The 26,989-nt window shown below is 54.1% G+C and overlaps 4 protein-coding genes across 4 annotated transcripts in view; all 4 read left to right on the top strand.

Moving 5' to 3' along the window:
• The first annotated feature begins 48 nt into the window (after positions 1-48).
• LOC135422374 (protocadherin beta-15-like) overlaps positions 49-26,989 on the top strand; it is a 38,136-nt gene continuing 11,195 nt past the window's right edge. Inside the window, exon 1 of the mRNA XM_064671463.1 lies at positions 49-3,551. Within this exon, the coding sequence (XP_064527533.1) occupies positions 120-3,368 (3,249 nt within the window). The 5' untranslated portion in view covers positions 49-119 and the 3' untranslated portion in view covers positions 3,369-3,551. The remainder of the gene's footprint in view (positions 3,552-26,989) is intronic.
• LOC135422379 (protocadherin beta-15-like) lies at positions 3,546-9,700 on the top strand. The gene has a single exon (XM_064671468.1). The coding sequence runs from the start codon at positions 6,717-6,719 to the stop codon at positions 9,594-9,596; it is 2,880 nt and encodes a 959-aa protein (XP_064527538.1). The 5' UTR covers positions 3,546-6,716; the 3' UTR covers positions 9,597-9,700.
• On the top strand, positions 11,397-15,889 carry LOC135422376 (protocadherin beta-15-like). The gene has a single exon (XM_064671465.1). It carries the CDS (start codon positions 12,499-12,501, stop codon positions 15,706-15,708), a length of 3,210 nt encoding a protein of 1,069 aa, XP_064527535.1. The 5' UTR covers positions 11,397-12,498; the 3' UTR covers positions 15,709-15,889.
• Positions 18,843-23,067, top strand: LOC135422378 (protocadherin beta-15-like). The gene has a single exon (XM_064671467.1). The coding sequence runs from the start codon at positions 20,126-20,128 to the stop codon at positions 23,048-23,050; it is 2,925 nt and encodes a 974-aa protein (XP_064527537.1). The 5' UTR covers positions 18,843-20,125; the 3' UTR covers positions 23,051-23,067.

The following is a 26,989-nucleotide window of genomic DNA, read 5'->3' as shown; positions in this document are numbered from 1 at the left end:
TTGTGTGGAAGAATCTTTTGTAGAATCGTTCATTCAGGAAAGCTCTGTCGAGGTTTTTCAAAAGGCTGGGAGTTTTTCTCGTTTTGTCCATTTCTTGAGGTAATGTTGGGTGGGTCCCTATGTGTCTAGAGCTTGGAGATGCAGGCGATAGAGCGTTCGATGCCGTGCCCGTGCTGTTACCGCTGCGCTGCCACTGCGGAGGCTCCGAGCCGGTTTGTTTGTTTGGGGAAGGCAGCTCAATCTTTCCAGGCTCAGCCTCTGCCTCACGCTGCGGTGGAAAACGCTCTGTGCCGCTTTTACGACCGTGTTTATCGAAGTGCGCGGACTCTCCTGCCAGGAGAGCAGAGAGCTCACGGCTACGAGCGGGCTGTGGGCAGGGGGGAGTGCGGACAGAGGCGAGACAGGTGACGGAGCTGTCCGTGCGCTGGGAGTCAAGCGGCGACCTCTCAGGGCTCATCTCGATCCTTGCCGGCACTTCCATCCCCGCTTCCATGTGCGCGCGTCCTGCCCCGGGCTCAGCCGCGGGCGAGCGGCGGCACCGCGCGTGTGCGCGCGTGTCCGTGGGCCGGGCCGAGCGGCAGCGCGGGCAGCGGGCGGCGGCGGGCGCAGTCCCAGCGCGCACCGCTGGGTGGTGGTCTCGGCTAAGGCGCCGCCGAGCCCGACCCAGCCCAGCTCAGCACAGCCAAGCCCAGCCCAGCTCCCAACAGCCCAGCCGGGCGGAGCGGGCAGCGGCTGCGGCAGCGAGCGCTGGCTCTGCCAGCCGAGCCTGGCACACCGCGGCTGCACTCCGGGCTGCCGACCAGACCGGAATACAGAGGGAGAAGAAGGGCACCCGCCCGCTGCCGCTTTCGTTGGGGACTACGCGAGAGATCCACGAGAAGGAGATCGGACACCGCCGCCGCCGCCGCCGCCGCCGGAGGAGGGCCATGGCGATGGCAAGGCAAGTGCTTTGTGTGTGTGCTTTGCTCTCCCTGGCGCTCGCTCGCTCGCAGCCCATCCGCTACTCCGTGGCCGAGGAGGCGGACAGCGGCTCCCTCGTAGGCAACCTGGCGCAGGACGCGGCGCTGCCGCCGGCGCAGCTCTCGGCTCGCCGCGCCCGCCTGCTGGCCGAGGACGGCCGGCAGCACTTTCGCCTCGACCGCGCCAGCGGCCGCCTCGTCGTGGCCGACAGGCTCGACCGGGAGCAGCTGTGCGCCCAGGCCGACACCTGCACGCTCACCTTCGAGCTGCTGCTGGCCGACCCGCTGCAGTTCTTTCGGGTCGAGGTGGCCCTGCATGACATCAATGACCACTCGCCCGTTTTCCCTGCGGAACGAGTCACTTTTAAGATCCCCGAAAGGGGCGACCCGGGCTCTCGTTTCCCTCTGGAGGTTGCTCAGGACCTTGATATTGGTAGCAACAGCGTCCAGGCATACAGCATCTCTCCCGAGAACGAGTACTTTAGCGTCTCATATGGGAGTCGGATTAGGGGCAAGAAATATGTTGAACTTGTTTTGGAAAAGCCTCTAGACAGAGAGGAACAGGCAGAGATGGATTTCAGTCTCATTGCCGTGGACGGAGGTTCTCCACCCAGGAGTGGGACCACCCAAATTCACATTACAGTTCTGGATGTCAATGACAACGCTCCCATCTTTACACAGGAGGTGTATGATGCGCAGGTTTTTGAAAACGCACCAGAGGGCTCTGTGGTCCTGACTGTGTTGGCAACAGATCAGGATGCCGGAACTAATGGGGACATCTCCTATCAGTTCAGTGAAGCAGTTGGCCAGAGTGACTCAGCATTTGTGGTTGATCCCATAACAGGTGAAATCAAACTCAAAAAGCCTCTAGATTTTGAGGCAGCAGAGACTCATGAACTCACTGTGAGGGCCACAGATGGTGGGGGCCTTTCCGCAATCTGCAAGGTGTTGGTGGAGGTGTTGGATGTGAATGACAATGCCCCGGAGCTGGTGGTCAGTTCCTTCAGCAGTCCCCTCGCCGAGAACTCAGCGCCCGGCACGGTCGTTGCCCTCTTCAGTGTCAGGGACCGCGATGCCGGGGCCAACGGCAAGGTCTCCTGTGCCCTCGACGATCAGCTCATCTTCTCCCTGCGCCCAGCCTACAAGAATTACTATGAGCTGGTGACGGTGAGTGCCCTGGACCGCGAGGAGACGGCTCAGTACATGGTGACGGTGACAGCAGCAGACGCGGGCTCCCCTCCTCTGACGAGCAGCCACACCTTCAGCGTGGCCATCTCGGACGTCAATGACAACGCGCCTGTCTTCAACCAGAGCTCGTACACCATGTACGTGCGTGAGAACAATGTGCCCAGCGTGCTGGTTGGAGCCGTGAGTGCCGCAGATGCCGACGTGGGGCTCAACGCCAAGGTGACCTATTCGCTGTCAGCGGGGCAAGCGGCGGAGCGGCCTTGGTGCTCGTGCCTGTCGGTGAACTCGGAGAGCGGGCAGGTGTTTGTGCTGCGAGCGCTGGACTACGAGCAGCTGAGGCAGAGCGAGGTGGTGGTGAGCGCCTCTGACGCGGGCTCTCCTCCGCTGCGAGCCAACGTCACCGTCCGCCTGCTGGTGCTGGACGAGAACGACAACGCCCCGCTCGTGCTGTACCCGGCGCCCGACAGCGGCCCGGCCTCCAGCGAGCTGGTGCCCGTGTCGGCTGAGGCGGGCTACCTCGTCTCCAAAGTGGTGGCCATCGACGCCGACTCGGGGCAGAACTCGTGGCTCTCGTACCACCTGCTCAGGGCCACCGACCCCGGGCTCTTTGCCGTGGCTGCCCAAAGCGGCGAGGTGAGGCTCAGGAGGCCCGTGACAGACAGAGACAGCGTCAAGCACAAGCTCGTCGTCCTGGTGCGAGACAACGGCCGCCCACCCCTCTCAGCCACCGCCGCTCTCAGCGCACTCCTGCTCAAGGACTTCTCCGACCTGCGCCAACCGCACGGCAGCCCCGCCACCGACGACCAGCCTGGCTCCCTCACCACCTACTTGATCCTTGCCTTGGTCTTCGTCTCCCTGCTCTTCCTCGCCTCCACAGCAGCCTTCGTGGCTCGCAGGCTGTGCAAGAGAAAGGAGCTGAAGGCTGCCCACGTGCTTGACGGGGCCGACAACTTGCCGAGCGGCCTGGCCGAGGCAGCTGCTGCAGGGACCCTGCCCCACCCCTACTGCTACGAGATCAGCCTCACCACGGGCTCGGGCAACAGCGAGTTCAAGTTCCTCAAGCCCTTCGTCCCCGGCCTGACACCACAGCCCTGGGCCATGGGCGGGGGCCCCAGTGAGGAACAGGTTTTCCCTTGTGTCCCTGTCCCCACAGAGGATGTGACACCGGACGATGCTGGGACTGTCTCTGCAGAACGGTTCAATCGTCTTTCCTTTAACTAGCACAGGGTCAGCACAGGCAGAGGTTTCTTGCCTCGTGGCAGGCAGGGATGCAGGATTCAGCCTGTGGGAATGGTTTCTGCAGAATAAATCTGTAATTGCAATTGGTATAACCAAATTCTGGGAAACTGTAAGTGAGGAAATGCTTGTGTTCCACTAAAAACCAAGAAGCAAACAGAATAAAGGGTACCAAAGCTCTTTCACTCCGACAGCAGTAGGTTTCAGACCTGATTCAGACATTTCTGAGAGACTTTAGTAATGCAGTTAACAGTCCCAGAGAAGATCTTGTCTCTCTTTTGCTGTCACACAAGACAGTGGACCACTTATTCCATTCTGTAATGGAATGGCACCGTTGGGCAGAGAAATCTCATCCTGGCTGAATGCACAAAGACTTTTTCCCAGCTTAGATAAATTAGGATGTTGTGAATAATGCCATAGTGTTGTGTAAGCACAGCACTCTTTCTTTCCTGGGTTCTGGATGTGTCTGGATGAGATGTGTGGGCCCTGTGTCCTTTGCTCTCTTGTCACTGTGTCTGTCTGTGCATCACTAGTGCTGCCTGATGAATTAGGGATTTGCTCCCATTCAGCCATTGCTATGCAGGCCATTCCAACCCAGCAGGCAAGGAGGGTATTTTGACCCTTTCAGTACATCAGTCTCATCTTCTCTATTGCAGAGTAGAGCAGCAAAATGCACAATAAGTTCTTCCTTTGGCCTGTAGGAGGGGTTGGGTGTTCTGTCTCCTTGCAACACAGCAGCACAAAGAGTGTGGTCACAGACTGTAACTGTACAGAGGTGTGAAAACATATTTGTTGTGTTTGAGGTGCATTCCATGAAAACTCCACGTGTCCTTCAAAGAACATTTTCTGAAGGCAGAATCAAAATGTACTGGTGGAAAAGACATTGAATTTGGTCTCCTCATTCTTTTTCCTGGAGCCAGAGGCTTCTCAATGGAATGGAAAGCTATCCCCACGACTTTCCAGTTTTATGTAAGCACATTTGCATTCTCTGTTGACCTTTTCCCTTCTACTCCCTGAAGTGTGTTTGAGCATTTACTTGCCTATTCCTTTTAAGAAGGACTGTCATGCCATCTCTAATAACTCATTTTCTGAATGATGTCTGTGAGGAATGGAATATTCAGAAAGCCTCACGCTGTGTTGTGCTGAAGTTATAAACTGTAACACTGTAAAGTGGGATACCCCTGAGTGTAGAAACTGAAATAATGTGTAAGAGTGAAATAAAGAGAGTACCTTAATTCCTGGTGTGGAGAGAGAAAAGTCTTTGTAGAGAAATGCTTTCAAGGAAAGCTATGCCAAGTTTTTTCAAAAGTCTGGGAGTTTTTTTCCCAGTGTGTCCTTTCAGTGAGGTAATGTTTGGTGGGTACATGTGTTGAGTTTGGAGATACAGGCAATAGAGCGTTCAGTGCCGTGCCCATGCCCTGCCACCACAGCCCTGGGCCGTGGCCGGGGGCCCCAGTGAGGAACAGGTTTTCCCTTGTGTCCCTGTCCCCACAGAGGACGTGACACCGGACGATGCTGGGACTGTCTCTGCAGAACAGTTCAACCATCTTTCCTTTAACTAGTACGGGGTCAGCACAGGCAAAGGTTTCATGCCTCATGATAGGAGGGGTTGCAGGGTGCAACTGTGGGAATGGTTCCTTTAGAGGAAATCTGTATTTTCGTTTGGCATAACCACATTCTGGAAATTGTAAGTCAGAATATGATTGCATTCCCCTGAAAACCAACAAGCAAACAGAATAAAGGGAACATAAACTCTTTCACTCAGTTATTCATGTGTTTCAAGTCTGTTAAGGCCATTTCTGACAGGCTTTAAGAATGCTGTTAGCTCTCCCAGCTAAGCTCTTGTATCTCTTGCTGTCAGACAAGACAGTGGAGGTTTCATTCTGTTCTCTAACAGTATGGTACAAAAAATGGGACAGACAAACCTCATCCTTGTTGAAATGCACAAAAGCCTTTTCCCAGCACAGAAAAGTAAGGAAATGATCAGCACTGTGTCACAATTGCATGTGAGCACCAAGCTCTTTCTTTCCTGCACTCCGGATGTCTCTGTCTGACATCTGTGGGCTCTGTGCACTTCTCTTTTTTGACACTATGTCAGTCAACACAGCCACTGTGTTTTTCCTAATGTTCACTGGTGTTGCCCAGTGAATCAGAGAATTCCTGTCACTCAGCCTTTGCAAAGCAGGTAATTCCAGCTCAGCAGGCAAGGAGGGTATTTTGATTCTTTGAGTACAGAGGATTGATGTTCTTTATGTCAGAGGAGGGCAGCAAAATGCACAATAAGATCTATACTTTGGCCGATAAGAGGGGATTGGGTGTTCTGTCTCCTTGCAATAGAGCAGCACAAACAGTGTTGGGGTAGACTGTAACTGTACTGAGTTGTGAAAACCTGTTCATTGTCTTTGGGTGCATTGCATGAAAATTCCAAATGTCCTTCAAAGAGCATTTTCTGAAGGTACACTCAAGATGAGCTTGTGAAAAAACTTTGAGTTTGATCTCCTCATTCCTGTTCCTGGATTCAGCAGAACTGAACTGGGAAGCCGTCCCAGCATGACTTTCTGAGTTTGTGTTAGAGCATTTGCGTTCTTTTTTTGGCCCTTTTCCCTTGTACTCCCTGAACTGGGCTTGAGCATTTTTTGCCTGTTGCTTTTAAAAAGGACTGTCACCCCATCTGTAGTAACTGATACCTTTACTAATGTATGTGATGCACGGAATATCCAAAAAGCCTCACACTGTCTGTGTTGTGATGAAGTTTTAAAGAGTAACATTCTAAATTGGAATATCCCTGAGTGTTATAACTGAAATAATGTATAAGAGGGAAATAAAGAGCGTTCCTTAATTCCTTGTGTGGAAGAATCTTTTGTAGAATTAATAATTCCGAAAAGCTCTGCCAAGGTTTTTCAAAAGTCTGGGAGGTTATTTCTCGTTTTGTCTGTTTATTGAGGTAATGTTGGGTGGGTCCCCATGTGTCTAGAGCGTGGCGATGCCGATGGTAGAGTGTTGAATGCCCAGCCCGTGCAGTTACCGCTGCGCTGCCACTGCAGAGGCTCCAGGCGGGTTTGTCTGTTGGGGAAGTCGGGTCAGTCTTTCCGAGCTCAGCCTCTGCCTCACGCTGCATTGGGAAACGCCCTGTGCGACTTTTATTGCCGCGTTTCTCAAAAGGCACTGACTCTCGGGTCAGCAGCAGGGAGCTCAGGATTTCCCGCGGGCTGGGGGCAGCGGGGAGCGCGGACAGACTCGGGACAGGTGACGGAGCTGTTCGTGCGATCTGAGTAAAGCGGCGGGTCCTCATGGCTCATCCCGACCCTTGCGGGCACTTCCATCCCCGCTACCATGTGCGCGCGTCCTGCCCCGGGCTCAGCCGAGGGCGAGCGGCGGCACCGCGCGTGTGCGCGCGTGTCCGTGGGCCGGGCCGAGCGGCAGCGCGGGCAGCGGGCGGCGGCGGGCGCAGTCCCAGCGCGCACCGCTGGGTGGTGGTCTCGGCTAAGGCGCCGCCGAGCCCGACCCAGCCCAGCTCAGCACAGCCAAGCCCAGCCCAGCTCCCAACAGCCCAGCCGGGCGGAGCGGGCAGCGGCTGCGGCAGCGAGCGCTGGCTCTGCCAGCCGAGCCTGGGACACCGCGGCTGCACTCCGGGCTGCCGACCCGACCGGAATACAGAGGGAGAGGGAAGGTACCCGACCCGACCGCCGCCTCTTTTCGTTGGGGACTACGCGAGAGATCCGCGAGAAGGAGATCGGACACCGCCGCCGCCGCCGCCGCCGGAGGAGGGCCATGGCGATGGCAAGGCAAGTGCTTTGTGTGTGTGCTTTGCTCTCCCTGGCGCTCGCTCGCTCGCAGCCCATCCGCTACTCCGTGGCCGAGGAGGCGGACAGCGGCTCCCTCGTAGGCAACCTGGCGCAGGACGCGGCGCTGCCGCCGGCGCAGCTCTCGGCTCGCCGCGCCCGCCTGCTGGCCGAGGACGGCCGGCAGCACTTTCGCCTCGACCGCGCCAGCGGCCGCCTCGTCGTGGCCGACAGGCTCGACCGGGAGCAGCTGTGCGCCCAGGCCGACACCTGCACGCTCGCCTTCGAGCTGCTGCTGGCCGACCCGCTGCAGTTCTTTCGGGTCGAGGTGACCCTGCAAGACATCAATGACCATTCGCCCGTTTTCCCTGCGGAACGTGTCACTTTTAAGATCCCAGAAACGAGCGAGCCTGGCTCTTGTTTCCCTCTGGAGGGGGCTCGGGACCTTGATATTGGCAGCAATAGCGTCCAGACATACAGCATCTCTCCCAAGAACCAATACTTTAGCGTCTCCTATGGGAGTCGGAGTGGCGATGACAAATATGTTGAACTGGTTTTGGAAAAGCCACTAGACAGAGAGGAACAGGCAGATATAAAATTCAGTCTCATTGCCGTGGATGGTGGTTCTCCTCCCAGAAGTGGGACCACACAAATTCACATTATAATTCTCGATGCAAACGACAACTCCCCAGTGTTCACAAAGGAGGTGTACCTTGCGCGGATTTTAGAAAACACACCAGAGGGCTCTGTGGTCCTGACTGTGCTGGCAACTGATCAGGATGAAGGAATTAATGGAGACATCTCCTATCAGTTCAGCGAAGCAGTCAGCCAGAGTGACTCATCATTTGAGATTGATCCTATAACAGGTGAAATTAAACTCACAAAGCCTCTGGACTTTGAGGCAGCAGAGACTCACGAACTCCGTGTTAGGGGCACAGATGGTGGGGGCCTTTCAGCAATCTGCAAGGTGTTGGTGGAGGTGTTGGATGTGAATGACAATGCCCCGGAGCTGGTGGTCAGTTCCTTCAGCAGTCCCCTCGCCGAGAACTCAGCGCCCGGCACGGTCGTTGCCCTCTTCAGTGTCAGGGACCGCGATGCTGGGGCCAACGGCAAGGTCTCCTGTGCCCTCGACGATCAACTCGTCTTCTCCCTGCGCCCAGCCTACAAGAATTACTATGAGCTGGTGACGGTGAGTGGCCTGGACCGCGAGGAGACGGCTGAGTACATGGTGACGGTGACAGCAGCAGACGCGGGCTCCCCTCCTCTGACGAGCAGCCACACCTTCAGCGTGGCCATCTCGGACGTCAATGACAACGCGCCTGTCTTCAACCAGAGCTCGTACACCATGTACGTGCGTGAGAACAATGTGCCCAGCGTGCTGGTTGGAGCCGTGAGTGCCGCAGATGCCGACGTGGGGCTCAACGCCAAGGTGACCTATTCGCTGTCAGCGGGGCAAGCGGCGGAGCGGCCTTGGTGCTCGTGCCTGTCGGTGAACTCGGAGAGCGGGCAGGTGTTTGTGCTGCGAGCGCTGGACTACGAGCAGCTGAGGCAGAGCGAGGTGGTGGTGAGCGCCTCTGACGCGGGTTCTCCTCCGCTGCGAGCCAACGTCACCGTCCGCCTGCTGGTGCTGGACGAGAACGACAACGCCCCGCTCGTGCTGTACCCGGCGCCCGACAGCGGCCCGGCCTCCAGCGAGCTGGTGCCCGTGTCGGCTGAGGCGGGCTACCTCGTCTCCAAAGTGGTGGCCGTCGACGCCGACTCGGGGCAGAACTCCTGGCTCTCGTACCACCTGCTCAGGGCCACCGACCCCGGGCTCTTTGCCGTGGCTGCCCAAAGCGGCGAGGTGAGGCTCAGGAGGCCCGTGACAGACAGAGACAGCGTCAAGCACAAGCTCGTCGTCCTGGTGCGAGACAACGGCCGCCCACCCCTCTCAGCCACCGCCGCTCTCAGCGCACTCCTGCTCAAGGACTTCTCCAACCTGCGCCAACCGCACGGCAGCCCCGCCACCGACGACCAGCCCGGCTCCCTCACCACCTACTTAATCCTTGCCTTGGTCTTCGTCTCCCTGCTCTTCCTCGCCTCCACAGCAGCCTTCGTGGCTCGCAGGCTGTGCAAGAGAAAGGAGCTGAAGGCTGCCCACGTGCTTGACGGGGCCGACAACTTGCCGAGTGGCCTGGCCGAGGCAGCTGCTGCAGGGACCCTGCCCCACCCCTACTGCTACGAGATCAGCCTCACCACGGGCTCGGGCAACAGCGAGTTCAGGTTCCTCAAGCCCTTTGGCCCTGGCCTGACACCACAGCCCTGGGCCGTGGCCGGGGGCCCCATTGAGGAACAGGTTTTCCCTTGTGTCCCTGTCCCCACAGAGGACGTGACACCGGACGATGCTGGGACTGTCTCTGCAGAACAGTTCAACCATCTTTCCTTTAACTAGCATGGGGTCAGCACAGGCAGAGGTTTCATGCCTTGTGGTAGGCAGGGATGCAGGCTGCAGCCTGTGGGAATGGTTTCTGCAGAGGAAATCTGTATTTGCAATTGGCATAACCAAATTCTAGAAAATTGTAAGTCAGGGAATGCTTGTGTTCCACTAAAAACCAAGAAGTAAACAGAATAAAGGGAACCTAAGCTCCTTCACTCAGACATTCATATGTTTCAGGTCTGTTAAGACCATTCTTGAGAGGCTTTAAGAATATGGTTTGCTCTCCAGTTAAACTAGCTTATGGAATCATAGAATCAGATGGGTTGGAAAGGACCTCTGAGATCATCAAGTCCAACCCTTGATCCACTACCACCACAGTTGCTAGACCATGGCACTAAGTGCCACGTCCAGCCTCATCTTTAAAGCCTCCAGGGATGGAGAATCCACCACTTCCCTGGGCAGCCCACTCCAATGGCTGATTACCCTCTCTGGAAAGAATTTCTTTCTAATATCTAACCTAAACCTCCCCCGGCGCAGCTTAAGGCCATGCCCTCTTGTCCTAGTGCTGATTGTCTGGGAGAAGAGACCAACCCCCACCTGCCTACAACCTCCTCTCAGGTAGTTGTAGAGAGCGATGAGGTCTCCCCTGAGCCTTCTCTTCTCAAGGCTAACCAACCCCAGCTCCCTCAGCCTCTCCTCATAGGACTTGTGCTCCAGTCCCTTCCCCAGCCTTGTTGCTCTTCTCTGGACCTGCTCCAGCCCCTCAATGTCCTTCCTGAACTGAGGGGCCCAGAACTGGACACAGCACTCCAGGTGAGGCCTCACCAGCACTGAGTCCAGGGGCAGAATCACTTCCCTGGTCCTGCTGGCCACACTGTTCCTGATCCAGGCCAGGATCCATTGGCCCTCTTGGCCACCTGGGCACACTCTGGCTCATGTTCAGCCTCCTGTCAATCAGCACTCCAGGTCCCTTCCTGCCTGGCTGCTCTCCAGCCACTCTGTGCCCAGCCTGTAGAGATGCAGGGGGTTGTTGTGGCCAAAGTGCAGGACCCGGCCCTTGGCCTGGTTGAACCTCATCCCGTTGGAACCAGCCCAACTCTCCAACCTATCCAGGTCCCTCTGCAGAGCCCTCCTGCCTTCCAGCTCATTGACACTCCCTCCCAACTTGGTGTCATCTGCGAATTTGTTAAGGATGGACTCAATCCCCTCATCTAAATCATCGATAAAGATATTAAACAGAACTGGGCCCAACACTGATCCCTGGGGAAACCACTGGTGACCGGCTGCCAGCTGAATGCAGCCCCGTTCACCAGCACTCTCTGGGCCCGGCCCTCAACCAGTTCCTGACCCAGCACAGGGTGCCCCTGCCCAAGCCGTGGGCTGCAGCTTTTTCAGGAGTATATTATGGGAGACAGTGTCAAAGGCTTTGCTGAAGTCCAGACAGACACATCCACAGCCTTCCCCTCATCCACCAGGCAGGTCACCTGATCGTAGAAGGAGATCAGGTTGGTCAGACAGGACCTGCCCCTCCTAAACCCGTGCTGGCTGGGTCTGATCCCTTGTCCAACCTGTAGGTGCTGTGTGATTGCACCCAGGATGATCTGCTCCATAACCTTGCCAGGCACTGAGGTCAGACTGACAGGCCTGGAGTTTCCTGGGTCCTCCTTCTGGCCCTTTTTGTGGATTGGTGTGACATTCACCAACTTCCAATCATCTGGGACCTCCCCAGTGAGCCAGGACTGTTGGTAAATGATGGAGAGCTCTTGTCACTCTTGTTGTCAGACAAGACCATGGCCCATTCTGCTCTGTAACAGTATGGCACAAACAGTGGGACAGACAAGCCTCATTCTTGCTTGAATGCACAAAGACCTTTTCCCAGCTCAGGAAAATGAGGAAGTTGTCAGCACAGTGTCACAAGGACATGTGAGCACCAAGCTCTTTCTTTCCTGGGTTCCTGATGTCTCTATCTGAGATGTGTGGGCCCTGTATGCTTTGCTTTCTTGCCATTACATCAGTCAATACAGCCACTGTGTGTTTCCTAATGTTCACTGGTGATGCCTGGTGAATCAGGCAATTCCTGCCATTCAGCCATTGCAAAGCAGGCAATTTCAGCTCAGCAGGCAAGGGGGGTATTTTGATCCTTTGAGTACAGAGGTCTGATGTTCTTTATGTCAGAGAAGAACAGCAAAATGCACAGTAAGATCTTCCTTTGGCCAATAAGAGGGGATTGGCTGTTCTGTCTTTTTGCAGTACAGCAGCACAAATGGTGTTGGGGTAGGCAGCAACAGAGGTGTAAAAACATGTTCATTGTTTTTGGGTGCATTGCATGAAAACTCCAAATGTCCTTCAAAGAGCATTTTCTGAAGGTACACTCAAGATGAGCTTGTGAAAAGGACTTTGAGTTTGATCTCCGCATTGCTGCTCCTGGATTCAGCAGAACTGAACTGGAAAGCTGTCCCAGCATGACTTTCTGGGTTTGTGTTAGAGCATTTGCATTCTCCTTTTTGCCCTTTTCCCTTGTACTCCCTGAAATGATTTTGAGCAATTTTTTGCCCATTCCTTTTAAAAAGGACTGTCACCCCATCTGTAGTAACTGATACCTTTAAGAATGTATGTGATACACGGAATATTCAGAAAGCCTCACACTGTCTTTGTTGTGATGAAGTTTTAAAGTGTAACATTCTAAACTGTGATACCCCTGAGTGTAAAAACTGAAATAACGTGTAAGAGTGAAATAAAGAGAGTACCTTAATTCCTTGCATGGAAGAATCTCTTGTAGAATCAATCATTCAGAAAAGGTCTGTCAAGGTTTTTCAAAAGTCTGGGAGGTTTTTTCTCATTTTGTCCATTTCTTGAGGTAATGTTGGGTGGGTCCCTATGTGTCTAGAGCTTGGCGATGCTGATGGTAGAGTGTTGAATGCCGTGCCGGCGCTGTTACCGCTGCGCTGCCACTGCGGAGGCTCCGAGCCGGTTTGTCTCTTTGGGGAAGGAAGATCAGTCTTTCCGGGCTCAGCCTCTGCCTCACGCTGCGGTGGAAAACGTTTTGTGCCGCTTTTACAGCTGTGTTTCTCGAAGCGCGCGGACTCTCCTGCCAGGAGAGCAGAGAGCTCACGGCTACCGCGGGCTGTCGGAAGTGGGGAGCGCGGACAGACGCGAGACAGGTGACGGAGCTGTCCGTGCGCTGGGAGTCAAGCGGCGACCTCTCAGGGCTCATCTCGATCCTTGCGGGCACTTCCATCCCCGCTTCCATGTGCGCGCGTCCTGCCCCGGGCTCAGCCGCGGGCGAGCGGCGGCACCGCGCGTGTGCGCGCGTGTCCGTGGGCCGGGCCGAGCGGCAGCGCGGGCAGCGGGCGGCGGCGGGCGCAGTCCCAGCGCGCACCGCTGGGTGGTGGTCTCGGCTAAGGCGCCGCCGAGCCCGACCCAGCCCAGCTCAGCACAGCCAAGCCCAGCCCAGCTCCCAACAGCCCAGCCGGGCGGAGCGGGCAGCGGCTGCGGCAGCGAGCGCTGGCTCTGCCAGCCGAGCCTGGCACACCGCGGCTGCACTCCGGACTGCCGACCAGACCGGAATACAGAGGGAGAAGAAGGGCACCCGATCCGAGCGCCGCCGCTTTCGTTGGGGACTACGCGAGAGATCCGCGAGAAGGAGATCGGACACCGCCGCCGCCGCCGCCGCCGGAGGAGGGCCATGGCGATGGCAAGGCAAGTGCTTTGTGTGTGTGCTTTGCTCTCCCTGGCGCTCGCTCGCTCGCAGCCCATCCGCTACTCCGTGGCCGAGGAGGCGGACAGCGGCTCCCTCGTAGGCAACCTGGCGCAGGACGCGGCGCTGCCGCCGGCGCAGCTCTCGGCTCGCCGCGCCCGCCTGCTGGCCGAGGACGGCCGGCAGCACTTTCGCCTCGACCGCGCCAGCGGCCGCCTCGTCGTGGCCGACAGGCTCGACCGGGAGCAGCTGTGCGCCCAGGCCGACACCTGCACGCTCGCCTTCGAGCTGCTGCTGGCCGACCCGCTGCAGTTCTTTCGGGTCGAGGTGGCCCTGCACGACATCAATGACCATGCGCCCGTTTTCCCTGAAGATAAAGTCGTTTTTGACATCCCCGAAACGAGCGAGCCTGGTTCTCGTTTCCCTCTGGAGGTTGCTCAGGACCTTGATATTGGCAGCAACAGCGTCCAGGCATACAGCATCTCACCCGAGAATGAGTATTTTAGTGTCTCCTATGGAAGTCGGAGTAATGGCGACAAATATATTGAACTGGTGTTGGAAAAGCCGCTAGACAGAGAGGAGCAGGCAGAGATGGATTTCAGTCTCATTGCTGTGGATGGGGGCTCTCCTCCCAAAAGTGGGACTACCCAAATTCACATTACAGTTCTGGATGCCAATGACAACGCTCCCATCTTCACACAGGATCGTTACACTGTGCAGGTTTTGGAAAATGCATCACAGGGCTCTGTGGTTCTGACTGTCCTGGCAACTGATCAGGATGAAGGAATTAATGGAGACATATCCTATCAGTTCAGCCAAGCAATGAGCCAGAGAGACTTAGCATTTGAGATTGATCCCATAACAGGTGAAATTAAACTCACAAAGTCTCTGGACTTTGAGGCAGCAGAGACTCACGAGCTCAGTGTGAGGGCCAGAGATGGGGGGGGCCTTTCAGCAATCTGCAAGGTGTTGGTGGAGGTGTTGGATGTGAATGACAATGCCCCAGAGCTGGTGGTCAGTTCCTTCAGCAGTCCCCTCGCTGAGAACTCAGCGCCCGGCACGGTCGTTGCCCTCTTCAGTGTCAGGGACCGCGATGCCGGGGCCAACGGCAAGGTCTCCTGTGCCCTCGACGATCAGCTCGTCTTCTCCCTGCGCCCAGCCTACAAGAATTACTATGAGCTGGTGACGGTGAGTGGCCTGGACCGCGAGGAGACGGCTGAGTACATGGTGACGGTGACAGCAGCAGACGCGGGCTCCCCTCCTCTGACGAGCAGCCACACCTTCAGCGTGGCCATCTCGGACGTCAATGACAACGCGCCTGTCTTCAACCAGAGCTCGTACACCATGTACGTGCGTGAGAACAATGTGCCCAGCGTGCTGGTTGGAGCCGTGAGTGCCGCAGATGCCGACGTGGGGCTCAACGCCAAGGTGACCTATTCGCTGTCAGCGGGGCAAGCGGCGGAGCGGCCTTGGTGCTCGTGCCTGTCGGTGAACTCGGAGAGCGGGCAGGTGTTTGTGCTGCGAGCGCTGGACTACGAGCAGCTGAGGCAGAGCGAGGTGGTGGTGAGCGCCTCTGACGCGGGTTCTCCTCCGCTGCAAGCCAACGTCACCGTCCGCCTGCTGGTGCTGGACGAGAACGACAACGCCCCGCTCGTGCTGTACCCGGCGCCCGACAGCGGCCCGGCCTCCAGCGAGCTGGTGCCCGTGTCGGCTGAGGCGGGCTACCTCATCTCCAAAGTGGTGGCCGTCGACGCCGACTCGGGGCAGAACTCGTGGCTCTCGTACCACCTGCTCAGGGCCACCGACCCCGGGCTCTTTGCCGTGGCTGCCCAAAGCGGCGAGGTGAGGCTCAGGAGGCCCGTGACAGACAGAGACAGCGTCAAGCACAAGCTCGTCGTCCTGGTGCGAGACAACGGCCGCCCACCCCTCTCAGCCACCGCCGCTCTCAGCGCACTCCTGCTCAAGGACTTCTCCGACCTGCGCCAACCGCACGGCAGCCCCGCCACCGACGACCAGCCCGGCTCCCTCACCACCTACTTAATCCTTGCCTTGGTCTTCGTCTCCCTGCTCTTCCTCGCCTCCACAGCAGCCTTCGTGGCTCGCAGGCTGTGCAAGAGAAAGGAGCTGAAGGCTGCCCACGTGCTTGACGGGGCCAACAACTTGCCGAGCGGCCTGGCCGAGGCAGCTGCTGCAGGGACCCTGCCCCACCCCTACTGCTACGAGATCAGCCTCACCACGGGCTCGGGCAACAGCGAGTTCAAGTTCCTCAAGCCCTTCATCCCCAGCCTGACACCACAGCCCTGGGCCATGGCCGGGGGCCCCAGTGAGGAACAGGTTTTCCCTTGTGTCCCTGTCCCCACAGAGGACGTGACACCAGAAGATGCTGGGACTGTCTCTGCAGAACAGTTCAACCGTCTTTCCTTTAACTAATACAGGCAGAGGCTTCATGTGTTGTATTAGGAGGGGATGCAGGCTGCAGCCTGTGGGAATGGTTTCTGCGGAGTAAATCTTTATTTTCAATTGGCATAATCAATTTCCAGAATCTCTAGGTCAGGGAATGCTTGTGTTCCAAGCAAGAAGCAACCAAGATAAAGGGACCAAGGCTCTTTCACTCAGAGAGTAGTAAGGTTTCAGTCCTGATTCAGCAATTTCTGAGAGGCTATAGGAATGGGGTTAGCAGTCTCAGAGAACATCTTGTCTCTCTTGCTGTCAGACAAGACAGTAGACCTTTTATTCTCTTGTGTAAGGTTATGGCACAGTGTGACAGAGAAATCTCATCCTTGCTGTAATGCACAAAGACCTTTTCCCCGCTCAGAAAAATTAGCATGTTGTGAGTATTGTTGTAGTGTTGTGTAAGCAGAGCACTCTTTCTTTCCTGGGTTCTGCATGTGTTTGTCTGAGATGTGTGGGCCCTGTGTCCTTTGCTTTCTTGTAACTATGTCTGTTTATGCATCACTAGTAATCATCATGGCCGGGCTTCGCGAACGAAGATTTGGGGAGGGCTCTACCCACGTTTGCTACAAGCGCATTGGTGGCTAAAAAGGCCAATACGAGACAGGCATGTCCGGTTGCAAAAGGCACAGCAGAAAGACTCCTTAGATGGTTTATTCTGCAAGGCACAATTCTTTCTGCATTGTCTTTTCTCCTCAAGGGTGATCCTGCGTGCTTTCTCAAAAGCATCAGCAGCGTTAGAGATGGGGTGTCTTCAGACCTCCCGATTGGAGGCCAGAGTAGGCCAGTTATGATGATCAATATGGCCAAGGCTGGGATGTTGTTTCAGGGAGTCCTTGTATCTCCTCTTTGGGGCTCCTCTCTCGCAGCAGCTGGTGGCAAGTTCACCATAAAGCAGGATCTTAGGGAGGGGGTGGTTGGTCCTTCATCCTTGAGACGTGCCCTGCCCAGCCCAGCTGTGTTCTCAGCAACATGGCCTCGGTACTTGTGATTACTGTTTGTTCTAGAACAGACGTATTAGTCACATAATCTGACCAGTGGATGTTTAGGATTGAATGGAGACAGCGTTGAAGTGTTCCAGGAGTCGCAGGTGGTGGTGGTAGATGACCCAAGATTCAGATCCATATAAGAGAGTAGACAGCACTATGACTCTGTAAACACTGATCTTTGTTCTTTTCTTCAAGTGTTTTTTTCACCAAACTCTTCTATGAAGTTTTCCAAAAGCACTATATGCCTTTGCTAATCTGTTGTCTGTCTCCCCGTCAATCTCACCATCCAAGGAGATGAGGCTGCCTAGGTAATTAAACTGCTGGACTGATTTGAGCTCTGATTGGCCAATGGTGATATGGGGATGTTGGGGGACTTCCTGAGGTGAAGGTTGATGAAGAACTGACTTCTTCAAGCTGAGTTCCAGCCCAAAGAGCTCAGCAGGGTCTGCAAAGCAGGATGTTAAACGCTGCAGGGCTGCTTCTGTGTGGGCAACAAGGGCAGCATCATCAGCATAAAGCAGCTCCTGGACAAGATGGTTTTAGGTCTTAGTGTGGGCCTTCAGTTGCCTTAGGTTGAAAAGGCTTCCATCAGTATGGTATCGAATGTAGATACCCTCCTGATCATCGAGGTCTGCTGTGGCCATTTGGAGCATCCCTAGTGCTGCCTGATGAATTAGGGATTTGCTCCCATTCAGCCATTGCTATGCAGGCCATTCCAACCCAGCAGGCAAGGAGGGTATTTTGACCCTTTCAGTACATCAGTCTTATATTCCCTATTGCAGATTAGAGCAGCAAAATGTACAATAAGGTCTTCCTTTGGCCTATAGGAGGGGTTGGGTGTTCTGTCTCCTTGCAACACAGCAGCACAAAGAGTGTTGTCACAGACTGTAACTGTACAGAGTTGTGAAAACATATTTGTTGTGTTTGAGGTGCATTGCATGAAATCTCCACATGTCCTTCAAAGAACATTTTCTGAAGGCAGAATCAAAATGTACTGGTGGAAAGGACATTGAGTTTGTTCTCCTCCTTGTTTTTCCTGAATCCGGAGGCTTCTTAATGGAGTGGAAAGCTATCCCCACATGACTTTCCAGTTTTATGTGAGCACATTTGCATTCTCTGTTGACCTTTTCCCTTCTACTCCCTGAAATGTGTTTGAGCATTTACTTGCCTATTCCTTTTTAAAAGGACTGTCACACCATCTCTAATAACTGATTTTTTGAATGATGTCTGTGAGGAACGGAATATCCAGAAAGCCTCACGCTGTGTTGTGCTGAAGTTATAAACTGTACCATTATAAAGTGGGATACCCCTGAGTGTACAAACTGAAATAATGTGTAAGAGTGAAATAAAGAGAGTACCTGAATTCCTGGCGTGGAGAAAGAAGTCTTTGTAGAGATGTGCTTTCTGGGAAAGCTCTGCCAAGTTTTTTCAAAAGTCTGGGAGTTTTTTTCTCAGTGTGTCCTTTCAGTGAGGTAATGTTTGGTGAGTACATGTGTTGAGTTTGGAGATACAGGCAATAGAGCGTTCAGTGCCGTGCCCATGCCCTGCCACCACAGCCCTGTGCCATGACCGGGGGCCCCAGTGAGGAACAGGTTTTCCCTTGTGTCCCTGTCCCCACAGAGGACGTGACACCGGACGATGCTGGGACTGTCTCTGCAGAACAGTTCAACAGACTTTCCTTTAACTAATACAGGGTCAGCACAGGCAGAGGTTTCATGCCTAGTAGTAGGAAGGGTTGCAGGCTGCTGCCTGTGGGAATGGTTCCTCCAGTGGAAATCTGTATTTGCAATTGGCATAACCACAATCTGGAAAATTTTACGTCAGAATATGATCGCATTCCCCTGAAAACCAACAAGCAAACAGAATAAAGGGAACGTAAACTCTTTCACTCAGTTATTCATGTGTTTCAAGTCTGTTTAGGCCATTTCTGACAGGCTTTAAGAATGCTGTTAGCTCTCCCAGGTAAGCTCTTGTCTCTCTTGCTGTCAGACAAGACAGTGGACCTTTCATTCTGTTCTGTAGCAGTATGGCACAAAAAATGGGACAGACAAACCTCAACCTTGTTGAAATGCACAAAGGCCTTTTCCCAGCTCAGAAAAGTAAGGAAATGATCAGTGCTGTTAGCACCAAGCTCTTTCTTTCCTGCGTTCTGGATGTCTCTGTCTGACATCTGTGGGCTCTGTGCACTTCTCTTTTTTGACACTATGTCAGTCGACACAGTTACTGTGTTTTTCCTAATGTTCACTGGTGTTGACCTCAGAATCAGGGAATTCCTGCCATTCAGCCATTGCAAAGCAGGTAATTCCAGCTCAGCAGGCAAGGAGGGTATTTTGACCCTTTGAGTACAGAGGATTCATGTTTTTAATGTCAGAGAAGGGCAGCAAAATGCACAATAAGATCTATACTCTGGCTGATAAGAGGGGATTGGGTGTTCTGTCTCCTTCCAATACATCGGCACAAACAGTGTTGGGGTAGACTGTAACTGTACTGAGTTGTGAAAACCTGTTCATTGTCTTTGGGTGCATTGCATGAAAACTCCAAATGTCCTTCAAAGAGCATTTTCTGAAAGTACACTCAAGATGAGCTTGTGAAAAGGACTTTGAGTTTGATCTCCTCATTGCTGTTCCTGCATTCAGCAGAACTGAACTGGGAAGCTGTCCCAGCATGACTTTCTGGGTTTATGTTAGAGCATTTGCATTCTCCTTTTTGCCCTTTTTTTCTTGTACTCTCTACACTGAGTTTAAGCATTTTTTTGCCTATTCCTTTTAAGAAGGACTGTCACGCCATCTGTAGTAACTGATACCTTTAATAATGTGTGTGATGCACGGAATATTCAGAAAGCTTCAAACTGTCTGTGTTGTGCTGAAGTTTTAAAGTGTAACATTCTAAAGTGGGATACACCTGAGTGTAAAACCTGAAAAAACGTGTAAGAGTGAAATAAAGAGAGTACCTTAATTCTTGGCATGGAGAGAGACGTCTTTGTAGGGAAGGGCTTTCTGGGAAAGCTCTGCCAAGTTTTTTCAAAAGTCTGGGAGTTTTTTTCTCATTGTGTCCTTTCAGTGAGGTAATGTTTGGCAGGTACATGTCTTGAGCCTGGAGATGCAGGCGATAGAGCGTTCAGTGCCGTACCCGCGCTGTTACCGCTGCGCTGCCACTGCAGAGGCTCCGGGCAGGTTTGTCTGCTCGGGGAAGGCAGGTCAGTCTTTCTGGGCACAGCCTCTGCCTCACACTGCGGTGGCAAATGCCTTTTGCGGCTTTTACTGCCGCGTTTCTCGAAAGGGGCTGACTCGCATGCCGGGTGTGGAGGTCTCGCGGTTTCCCGCGGGCTGTGGGCAGCGGGGAACAGGAACAGAAGAGGGGGACGTTCCGTTGCTCCCCGTCTTATCGTACTCAAGAGGCGGCCCCTCATGGCTCATCCCGACCCTTGCCGGCACTTCCATCCCCGCTACCATGTGCGCGCGTCCTGCCCCGGGCTCAGCCGAGGGCGAGCGGCGGCACCGCGCGTGTGCGCGCGTGTCCGTGGGCCGGGCCGAGCGGCAGCGCGGGCAGCGGGCGGCGGCGGGCGCAGTCCCAGCGCGCACCGCTGGGTGGTGGTCTCGGCTAAGGCGCCGCCGAGCCCGACCCAGCCCAGCTCAGCACAGCCAAGCCCAGCCCAGCTCCCAACAGCCCAGCCGGGCGGAGCGGGCAGCGGCTGCGGCAGCGAGCGCTGGCTCTGCCAGCCGAGCCTGGCACACCGCGGCTGCACTCCGGGCTGCCGAACCGACCGGAATACAGAGGGAGAAGGAAGGCATCCGACCCGAGCGCTACCGCTTTCGTTGGGGACTACGCGAGAGATCCGCGAGAAGGAGATCGGACACCGCCGCCGCCGCCGCCGCCGCCGGAGGAGGGCCATGGCGATGGCAAGGCAAGTGCTTTGTGTGTGTGCTTTGCTCTCCCTGGCGCTCGCTCGCTCGCAGCCCATCCGCTACTCCGTGGCCGAGGAGGCGGACAGCGGCTCCCTCGTAGGCAACCTGGCGCAGGACGCGGCGCTGCCGCCGGCGCAGCTCTCGGCTCGCCGCGCCCGCCTGCTGGCCGAGGACGGCCGGCAGCACTTTCGCCTCGACCGCGCCAGCGGCCGCCTCGTCGTGGCCGACAGGCTCGACCGGGAGCAGCTGTGCGCCCAGGCCGACACCTGCACGCTCGCCTTCGAGCTGCTGCTGGCCGACCCGCTGCAGTTCTTTCGGGTCGAGGTGACCCTGCACGACATCAATGACCATTCGCCCGTTTTCCCAGCGGAAAGAGTCACTTTTAAGATTTTGGAAACGAGTGAGCCTGGCTCTCGTTTCCCTCTGCAGGGGGCTCGGGACTTTGATATTGGCAGCAACAGCGTCCAGGCATACAGCATCTTTCCCAAGAACGAGTATTTTAGCGTCTCCTATGAGAGTCGGATTACAGGCAAGAAGTCTATCGAACTGGTCTTGGAAAAGCCTCTAGATAGAGAGGAACAGGCACAGATCGATTTCAGTCTCATTGCTGTAGATGGAGGTTCTCCACCCCGGAGTGGGACCACCCAAGTCAATATTGTCGTCCTAGATGTCAATGACAATGCTCCAATCTTCACACAGGAGGAGTACATAGGGAAGGTTTTAGAAAATGCACCAGAGGGCTCTGTGGTCCTGACTGTGCTGGCAACAGATCGGGATGCAGGAATTAATGGAGACATCTCCTACCAGTTCAGCGAAGCAGTTGGCCAGAGTGACTCAGCATTTGAGATGGATCACATAACGGGTGAAATAAAACTCAAGAAGCCACTGGACTTTGAGGTAGCAGAGACTCACGAAATGAGTGTGAGTGCCATTGATGGGGGTGGACTTTCAGCAATCTGCAAAGTGTTGGTGCAGGTGTTGGATGTGAATGACAATGCCCCGGAGCTGGTGGTCAGTTCCTTCAGCAGTCCCCTCCCCGAGAACTCAGCGCCCGGCACGGTCGTTGCCCTCTTCAGTGTCAGGGACCGCGATGCCGGGGCCAACGGCAAGGTCTCCTGTGCCCTCGACGATCAGCTCGTCTTCTCCCTGCGCCCAGCCTACAAGAATTACTATGAGCTGGTGACGGTGAGTGCCCTGGACCGCGAGGAGACGGCTCAGTACATGGTGACGGTGACAGCAGCAGACGCGGGCTCCCCTCCTCTGACGAGCAGCCACACCTTCAGCGTGGCCATCTCGGACGTCAATGACAACGCGCCTGTCTTCAACCAGAGCTCGTACACCATGTACGTGCGTGAGAACAATGTGCCCAGCGTGCTGGTTGGAGCCGTGAGTGCCGCAGATGCCGACGTGGGGCTCAACGCCAAGGTGACCTATTCGCTGTCAGCGGGGCAAGCGGCGGAGCGGCCTTGGTGCTCGTGCCTGTCGGTGAACTCGGAGAGCGGGCAGGTGTTTGTGCTGCGAGCGCTGGATTACGAGCAGCTGAGGCAGAGCGAGGTGGTGGTGAGCGCCTCTGACGCGGGTTCTCCTCCGCTGCGAGCCAACGTCACCGTCCGCCTGCTGGTGCTGGACGAGAACGACAACGCCCCGCTCGTGCTGTACCCGGCGCCCGACAGCGGCCCGGCCTCCAGCGAGCTGGTGCCCGTGTCGGCTGAGGCGGGCTACCTCGTCTCCAAAGTGGTGGCCGTCGACGCCGACTCGGGGCAGAACTCGTGGCTCTCGTACCACCTGCTCAGGGCCACCGACCCCGGGCTCTTTGCCGTGGCTGCCCAAAGCGGCGAGGTGAGGCTCAGGAGGCCCGTGACAGACAGAGACAGCGTCAAGCACAAGCTCGTCGTCCTGGTGCGAGACAACGGCCGCCCACCCCTCTCAGCCACCGCCGCTCTCAGCGCACTCCTGCTCAAGGACTTCTCCGACCTGCGCCAACCGCACGGCAGCCCCGCCACCGACGACCAGCCCGGCTCCCTCACCACCTACTTAATCCTTGCCTTGGTCTTCGTCTCCCTGCTCTTCCTCGCCTCCACAGCAGCCTTCGTGGCTCGCAGGCTGTGCAAGAGAAAGCAGCTGAAGGCTGCCCACGTGCTTGACGGGGCCGACAACTTGCCGAGCGGCCTGGCCGAGGCAGCTGCTGCAGGGACCCTGCCCCACCCCTACTGCTACGAGATCAGCCTCACCACGGGCTCGGGCAACAGCGAGTTCAGGTTCCTCAAGCCCTTCTTCCCCAGCCTGACACCACAGCCCTGGGCCATGGCCGGGGGCCCCAGTGAGGAACAGGTTTTCCCTTGTGTCCCTGTCCCCACAGAGGACGTGACACCGGACGATGCTGGGACTGTCTCTGCAGAACAGTTCAACAGACTTTCCTTTAACTAGCACGGTGTCGTCACAGCCAGAGGCTTCATGGCTTGTGGTTGGAAGTGATGCAGGCTGCAACCTGTGGGAATGCTTCCTCCGAGGTAGATCTGTACTTGCAATTGGCATAACCAAATTCTGGAAAATTGTAAGTCAGGGAATGCTTGTATTCCAATAAAAACCAAGAAACATATAGAATAAAGGGTACCAAAGCTTTTTCACTCAGACAGTCATAGGTTTCAGACCTGATTCAGCCATTTCTGACATGCTTTACAAATACGGTTAGAAGTCTCAGAGAAGATCTTGTCTCTCTTGCTGTCACAGAAGACAGGAGACCTTTTTTTCTCTTCTGTAACAGAATGGCACAGTTGGGCAGAGAAATCTCATCCTCGCTGATATGCACAAAGGCCTTTTCCCAGCTCAGATAATTAGGATGTTGTGAATAATGCCATAGTGTTGTGTAAGCACAGCACTCTTTCTTTCCTGGGTTCTGGATGTGTCTGGATGAGATGTGTGGGCCCTGTGTCCTTTGCTCTCTTGTCATTATGTCTGTCTGTGCATCCCTAGTGCTGCCTGATGAATTAGGGATTTGCTCCCATTCAGCCATTGCTATGCAGGCCATTCCAACCCAGCAGGCAAGGAGGGTATTTTGACCCTTTCAGTACATCAGTCTCATCTTCTCTATTGCAGAGTAGAGCAGAAAAATGTACAGTAAGGTCTTCCTTGCCCTATATGGGGGGTTGGGTGTTCTGTCTCCTTGCAACACAGCAGCACAAAGAGTGTTGGGATAGACTGTAACTGTACAGAGTTGTGAAAACATATTTGTTGTGTTTGAGGTGCATTGCATGAAAGCTCCACATGTCCTTCAAAGAACATTTTCTGAAGGCAGAATCAAAATGAACTAGTGAAAACGACATTGAGTTTGGTCTGATCGTTGTTATTCCTGAATCCAGAGGCTTCTTAATGGAGTGGAAAGATATCCTCTCATGACCTTCTGGTTTTATGTGAGCACATTTGCATTCTCTGTTGACCTTTTCCCTTCTAGGCCCTGAAGTGTGTTTGAGCATTTACTTGCCTATTCCTTTTAAGAAGGACTGTCACACAATCTCTAATAACTGATATTTTGAATGATGTCTGTGAGGAATGGAATATTCAGAAAGCCTCACACTGTGTTGTGCTGAAGTCATAAACTGTAACACTGTAAAGTGGGATACCCCTGAGTGTAGAAACTGAAATAATGTGTAAGAGTGAAATAAAGAGAGTACCTGAATTCCTGGCGTGGAGAAAGAAGTCTTTGTAGAGATGTGCTTTCTGGGAAAGCTCTGCCAAGTTTTTTCAGAAGTCTGGGAGTTTTTTTCTCAGTGTGTCCTTTCAGTGAGGTAATGTTTGGTGGGTACATGTGTTGAGTTTGGAGATACAGGCAATAGAGTGTTCAGTGCCGTGCCCATGCCCTGCTACCACAGCCCTGTGCCGTGGCCGGGGGCCCCAGTGAGGAACAGGTTTTCCCTTGTGTCCCTGTCCCCACAGAGGACGTGACACCGGACGATGCTGGGACTGTCTCTGCAGAACAGTTCCACCCTCTTTCCTTTAACTAGCATGGTGTCGTCACAGCCAGAGGCTTCATGCCTCGTGATAGGAAGGGATGCAGGCGGCAGCCTGTGGGAATGGTTCCTCCAAGATAAATCTGTATTTGCAATTGGCATAACCAATTTCTGTAATTTTAAGTCAGGGAATGCTTGTGTTCCACTAAAAAACAAGAAGCCAACAGAATAAAGGGAACCAAAGGTCTTTCACTCAGACAGTAGTAGGTTTCAGACCTGATTCAGCCATTTCTGAGTGGCTTTAAGAATGCAGTTAGCAGTCCCAGAGAAGATCTTGTCTCTCTTGCTGTCACACAAGACAGTAGACCTCTTCTGTAATGGAATGGTACAGTTAGGCAGAAAAATCTCATCCTGGCTGAAATGCACAAAGGCCTTTTCCCAGCTTAGATAAATTAGGATGTTATGAATAATGTCATAGCATTGTGTAAACACAGCACTCTTTCTTTCCTGGGTTCTGGATGTGCCTGGATGAGATCTGTGGGCCCTGTGTCCTTTGTTCTCTTGTCACTGTGTCTGTCTGTGCATCACTGGTGCTGCCTGATGAATTAGGGATTTGCTCCCATTCAGCCATTGCTATGCAGGCCATTCCAACCCAGCAGGCAAGGAGGGTGTTTTGACCCTTTCAGTACATCAGTCTCATCTTCTGTATTGCAGAGTAGAGCAGCAAAATGCACAATAAGGTCTTCCTTTGGCCTGTAGGAAGGGTTGGGTGTTCTGTCTCCTTGCAACACAGCAGCACAAAGAGTGTTGTCACAGACTGTAACTGTACAGAGTTGTGAAAACATATTTGTTGTGTTTGAGGTGCATTGCATGAAAACTCCACATGTCCTTCAAAGAACATTTTCTGAAGGCAGAATCAAAATGAACTGGTGAAAAGGACACTGAATTTGTTCTGCTCATTGTTGTTCCCGAAGCCAGAGGCTTCTCAATGGAATGGAAAGCTATCCCCACAGGACTTTCCAGTTTTATGTGAGCGCATTTGCATTCTCTGTTGACCTTTTCCCTTCTACTCCCTGAACTGTCTTTGAGCATTTACTTGCCTATTCCTTTTAAGAAGGACTGTCACACCATCTCTAATAACTGATTTTCTGAATGATGTCTGTGAGGAACAGAATATCCAGAAAGTCTCACGCTGTGTTGTGCTGAAGTTATAAACTGTACCATTGTAAAGTGGGATACCCCTGAGTGTAGAAACTGAAATAATGTGTAAGAGTGAAATAAAGAGAGTACCTGAATTCCTGGCGTGGAGAAAGAAGTCTTTGTAGAGATGTGCTTTCTGGGAAAGCTCTGCCAAGTTTTTTGAAAAGTCTGGGAGTTTTTTTCTCAGTGTGTCCTTTCAGTGAGGTAATGTTTGGTGAGTACATGTGTTGAGTTTGGAGATACAGGCAATAGAGGGTTCAGTGCCGTGCCCATGCCCTGCCACCACAGCCCTGGGCCACGGGCAGGGGCCCCAGTGAGGAACAGGTTTTCCCTTGTGTCCCTGTCCCCACAGAGGACGTGACACCGGACGATGCTGGGACTGTCTCTGCAGAACAGTTCAACAGACTTTCCTTTAACTAATACAGGGTCAGCACAGGCAGAGGTTTCATGCCTAGTGGTAGGAAGGGATGCAGGTTGCAGTCTGTGGGAATGGTTCCTCCAGTGGAAATCTGTATTTGCAATTGGCTTAACCACAATCTGGAAAATTTTAAGTCAGAATATGATTGCATTCCCCTGAAAACCAACAAGCAAACAGAATAAAGGGAACGTAAACTCTTTCACTCAGTTATTCATGTGTTTCAAGTCTGTTTAGGCCATTTCTGACAGGCTTTAAGAATGCTGTTAGCTCTCCCAGGTAAGCTCTTGTCTCTCTTGCTGTCAGACAAGACAGTGGACCTTTCATTCTGTTCTGTAACAGTATGGCACAAAAAATGGGACAGACAAACCTCATCCTTGTTGAAATGCACAAAGGCCTTTTCCCAGCTCAGAAAAGTAAGGAAATGATCAGTGCTGTTAGCACCAAGCTCTTTCTTTCCTGCGTTCTGGATGTCTCTGTCTGACATCTGTGGGCTCTGTGCACTTCTCTTTTTTGACACTATGTCAGTCAATACAGCCACTGTGTTTTTCCTAATGTTCACTGGTGTTGACCTCAGAATCAGGGAATTCCTGCCATTCAGCCATTGCAAAGCAGGTAATTCCAGCTCAGCAGGCAAGGAGGGTATTTTGACCCTTTGAGTACAGAGGATTCATGTTTTTAACGTCAGAGAAGGGCAGCAAAATGCACAATAAGATCTATACTCTGGCTGATAAGAGGGGATTGGGTGTTCTGTCTCCTTGCAATAGAGCAGCACAAACAGTGTTGGGGTAGACTATAACTGTA

Source organism: Pseudopipra pipra, chromosome 15, assembly GCF_036250125.1.
Source record: "Pseudopipra pipra isolate bDixPip1 chromosome 15, bDixPip1.hap1, whole genome shotgun sequence".
In the NCBI taxonomy this organism is placed as follows: Eukaryota; Metazoa; Chordata; class Aves; order Passeriformes; family Pipridae; genus Pseudopipra; species Pseudopipra pipra.
Note: the sequence above shows the minus strand (reverse complement) of the source record. Positions and strands in the feature narration are given on the sequence as shown.

What these genes read in the sequence shown, in the direction of transcription:
- LOC135422379 (XM_064671468.1), top strand. Translation starts at nt 6,717, where the DNA reads ATGTGCGCGCGTCCTGCCCCGGGCTCAGCCGAGGGCGAGCGGCGGCAC.
- LOC135422376 (XM_064671465.1), top strand. Translation starts at nt 12,499, where the DNA reads ATGCCGTGCCGGCGCTGTTACCGCTGCGCTGCCACTGCGGAGGCTCCG.
- LOC135422378 (XM_064671467.1), top strand. Translation starts at nt 20,126, where the DNA reads ATGGCTCATCCCGACCCTTGCCGGCACTTCCATCCCCGCTACCATGTG.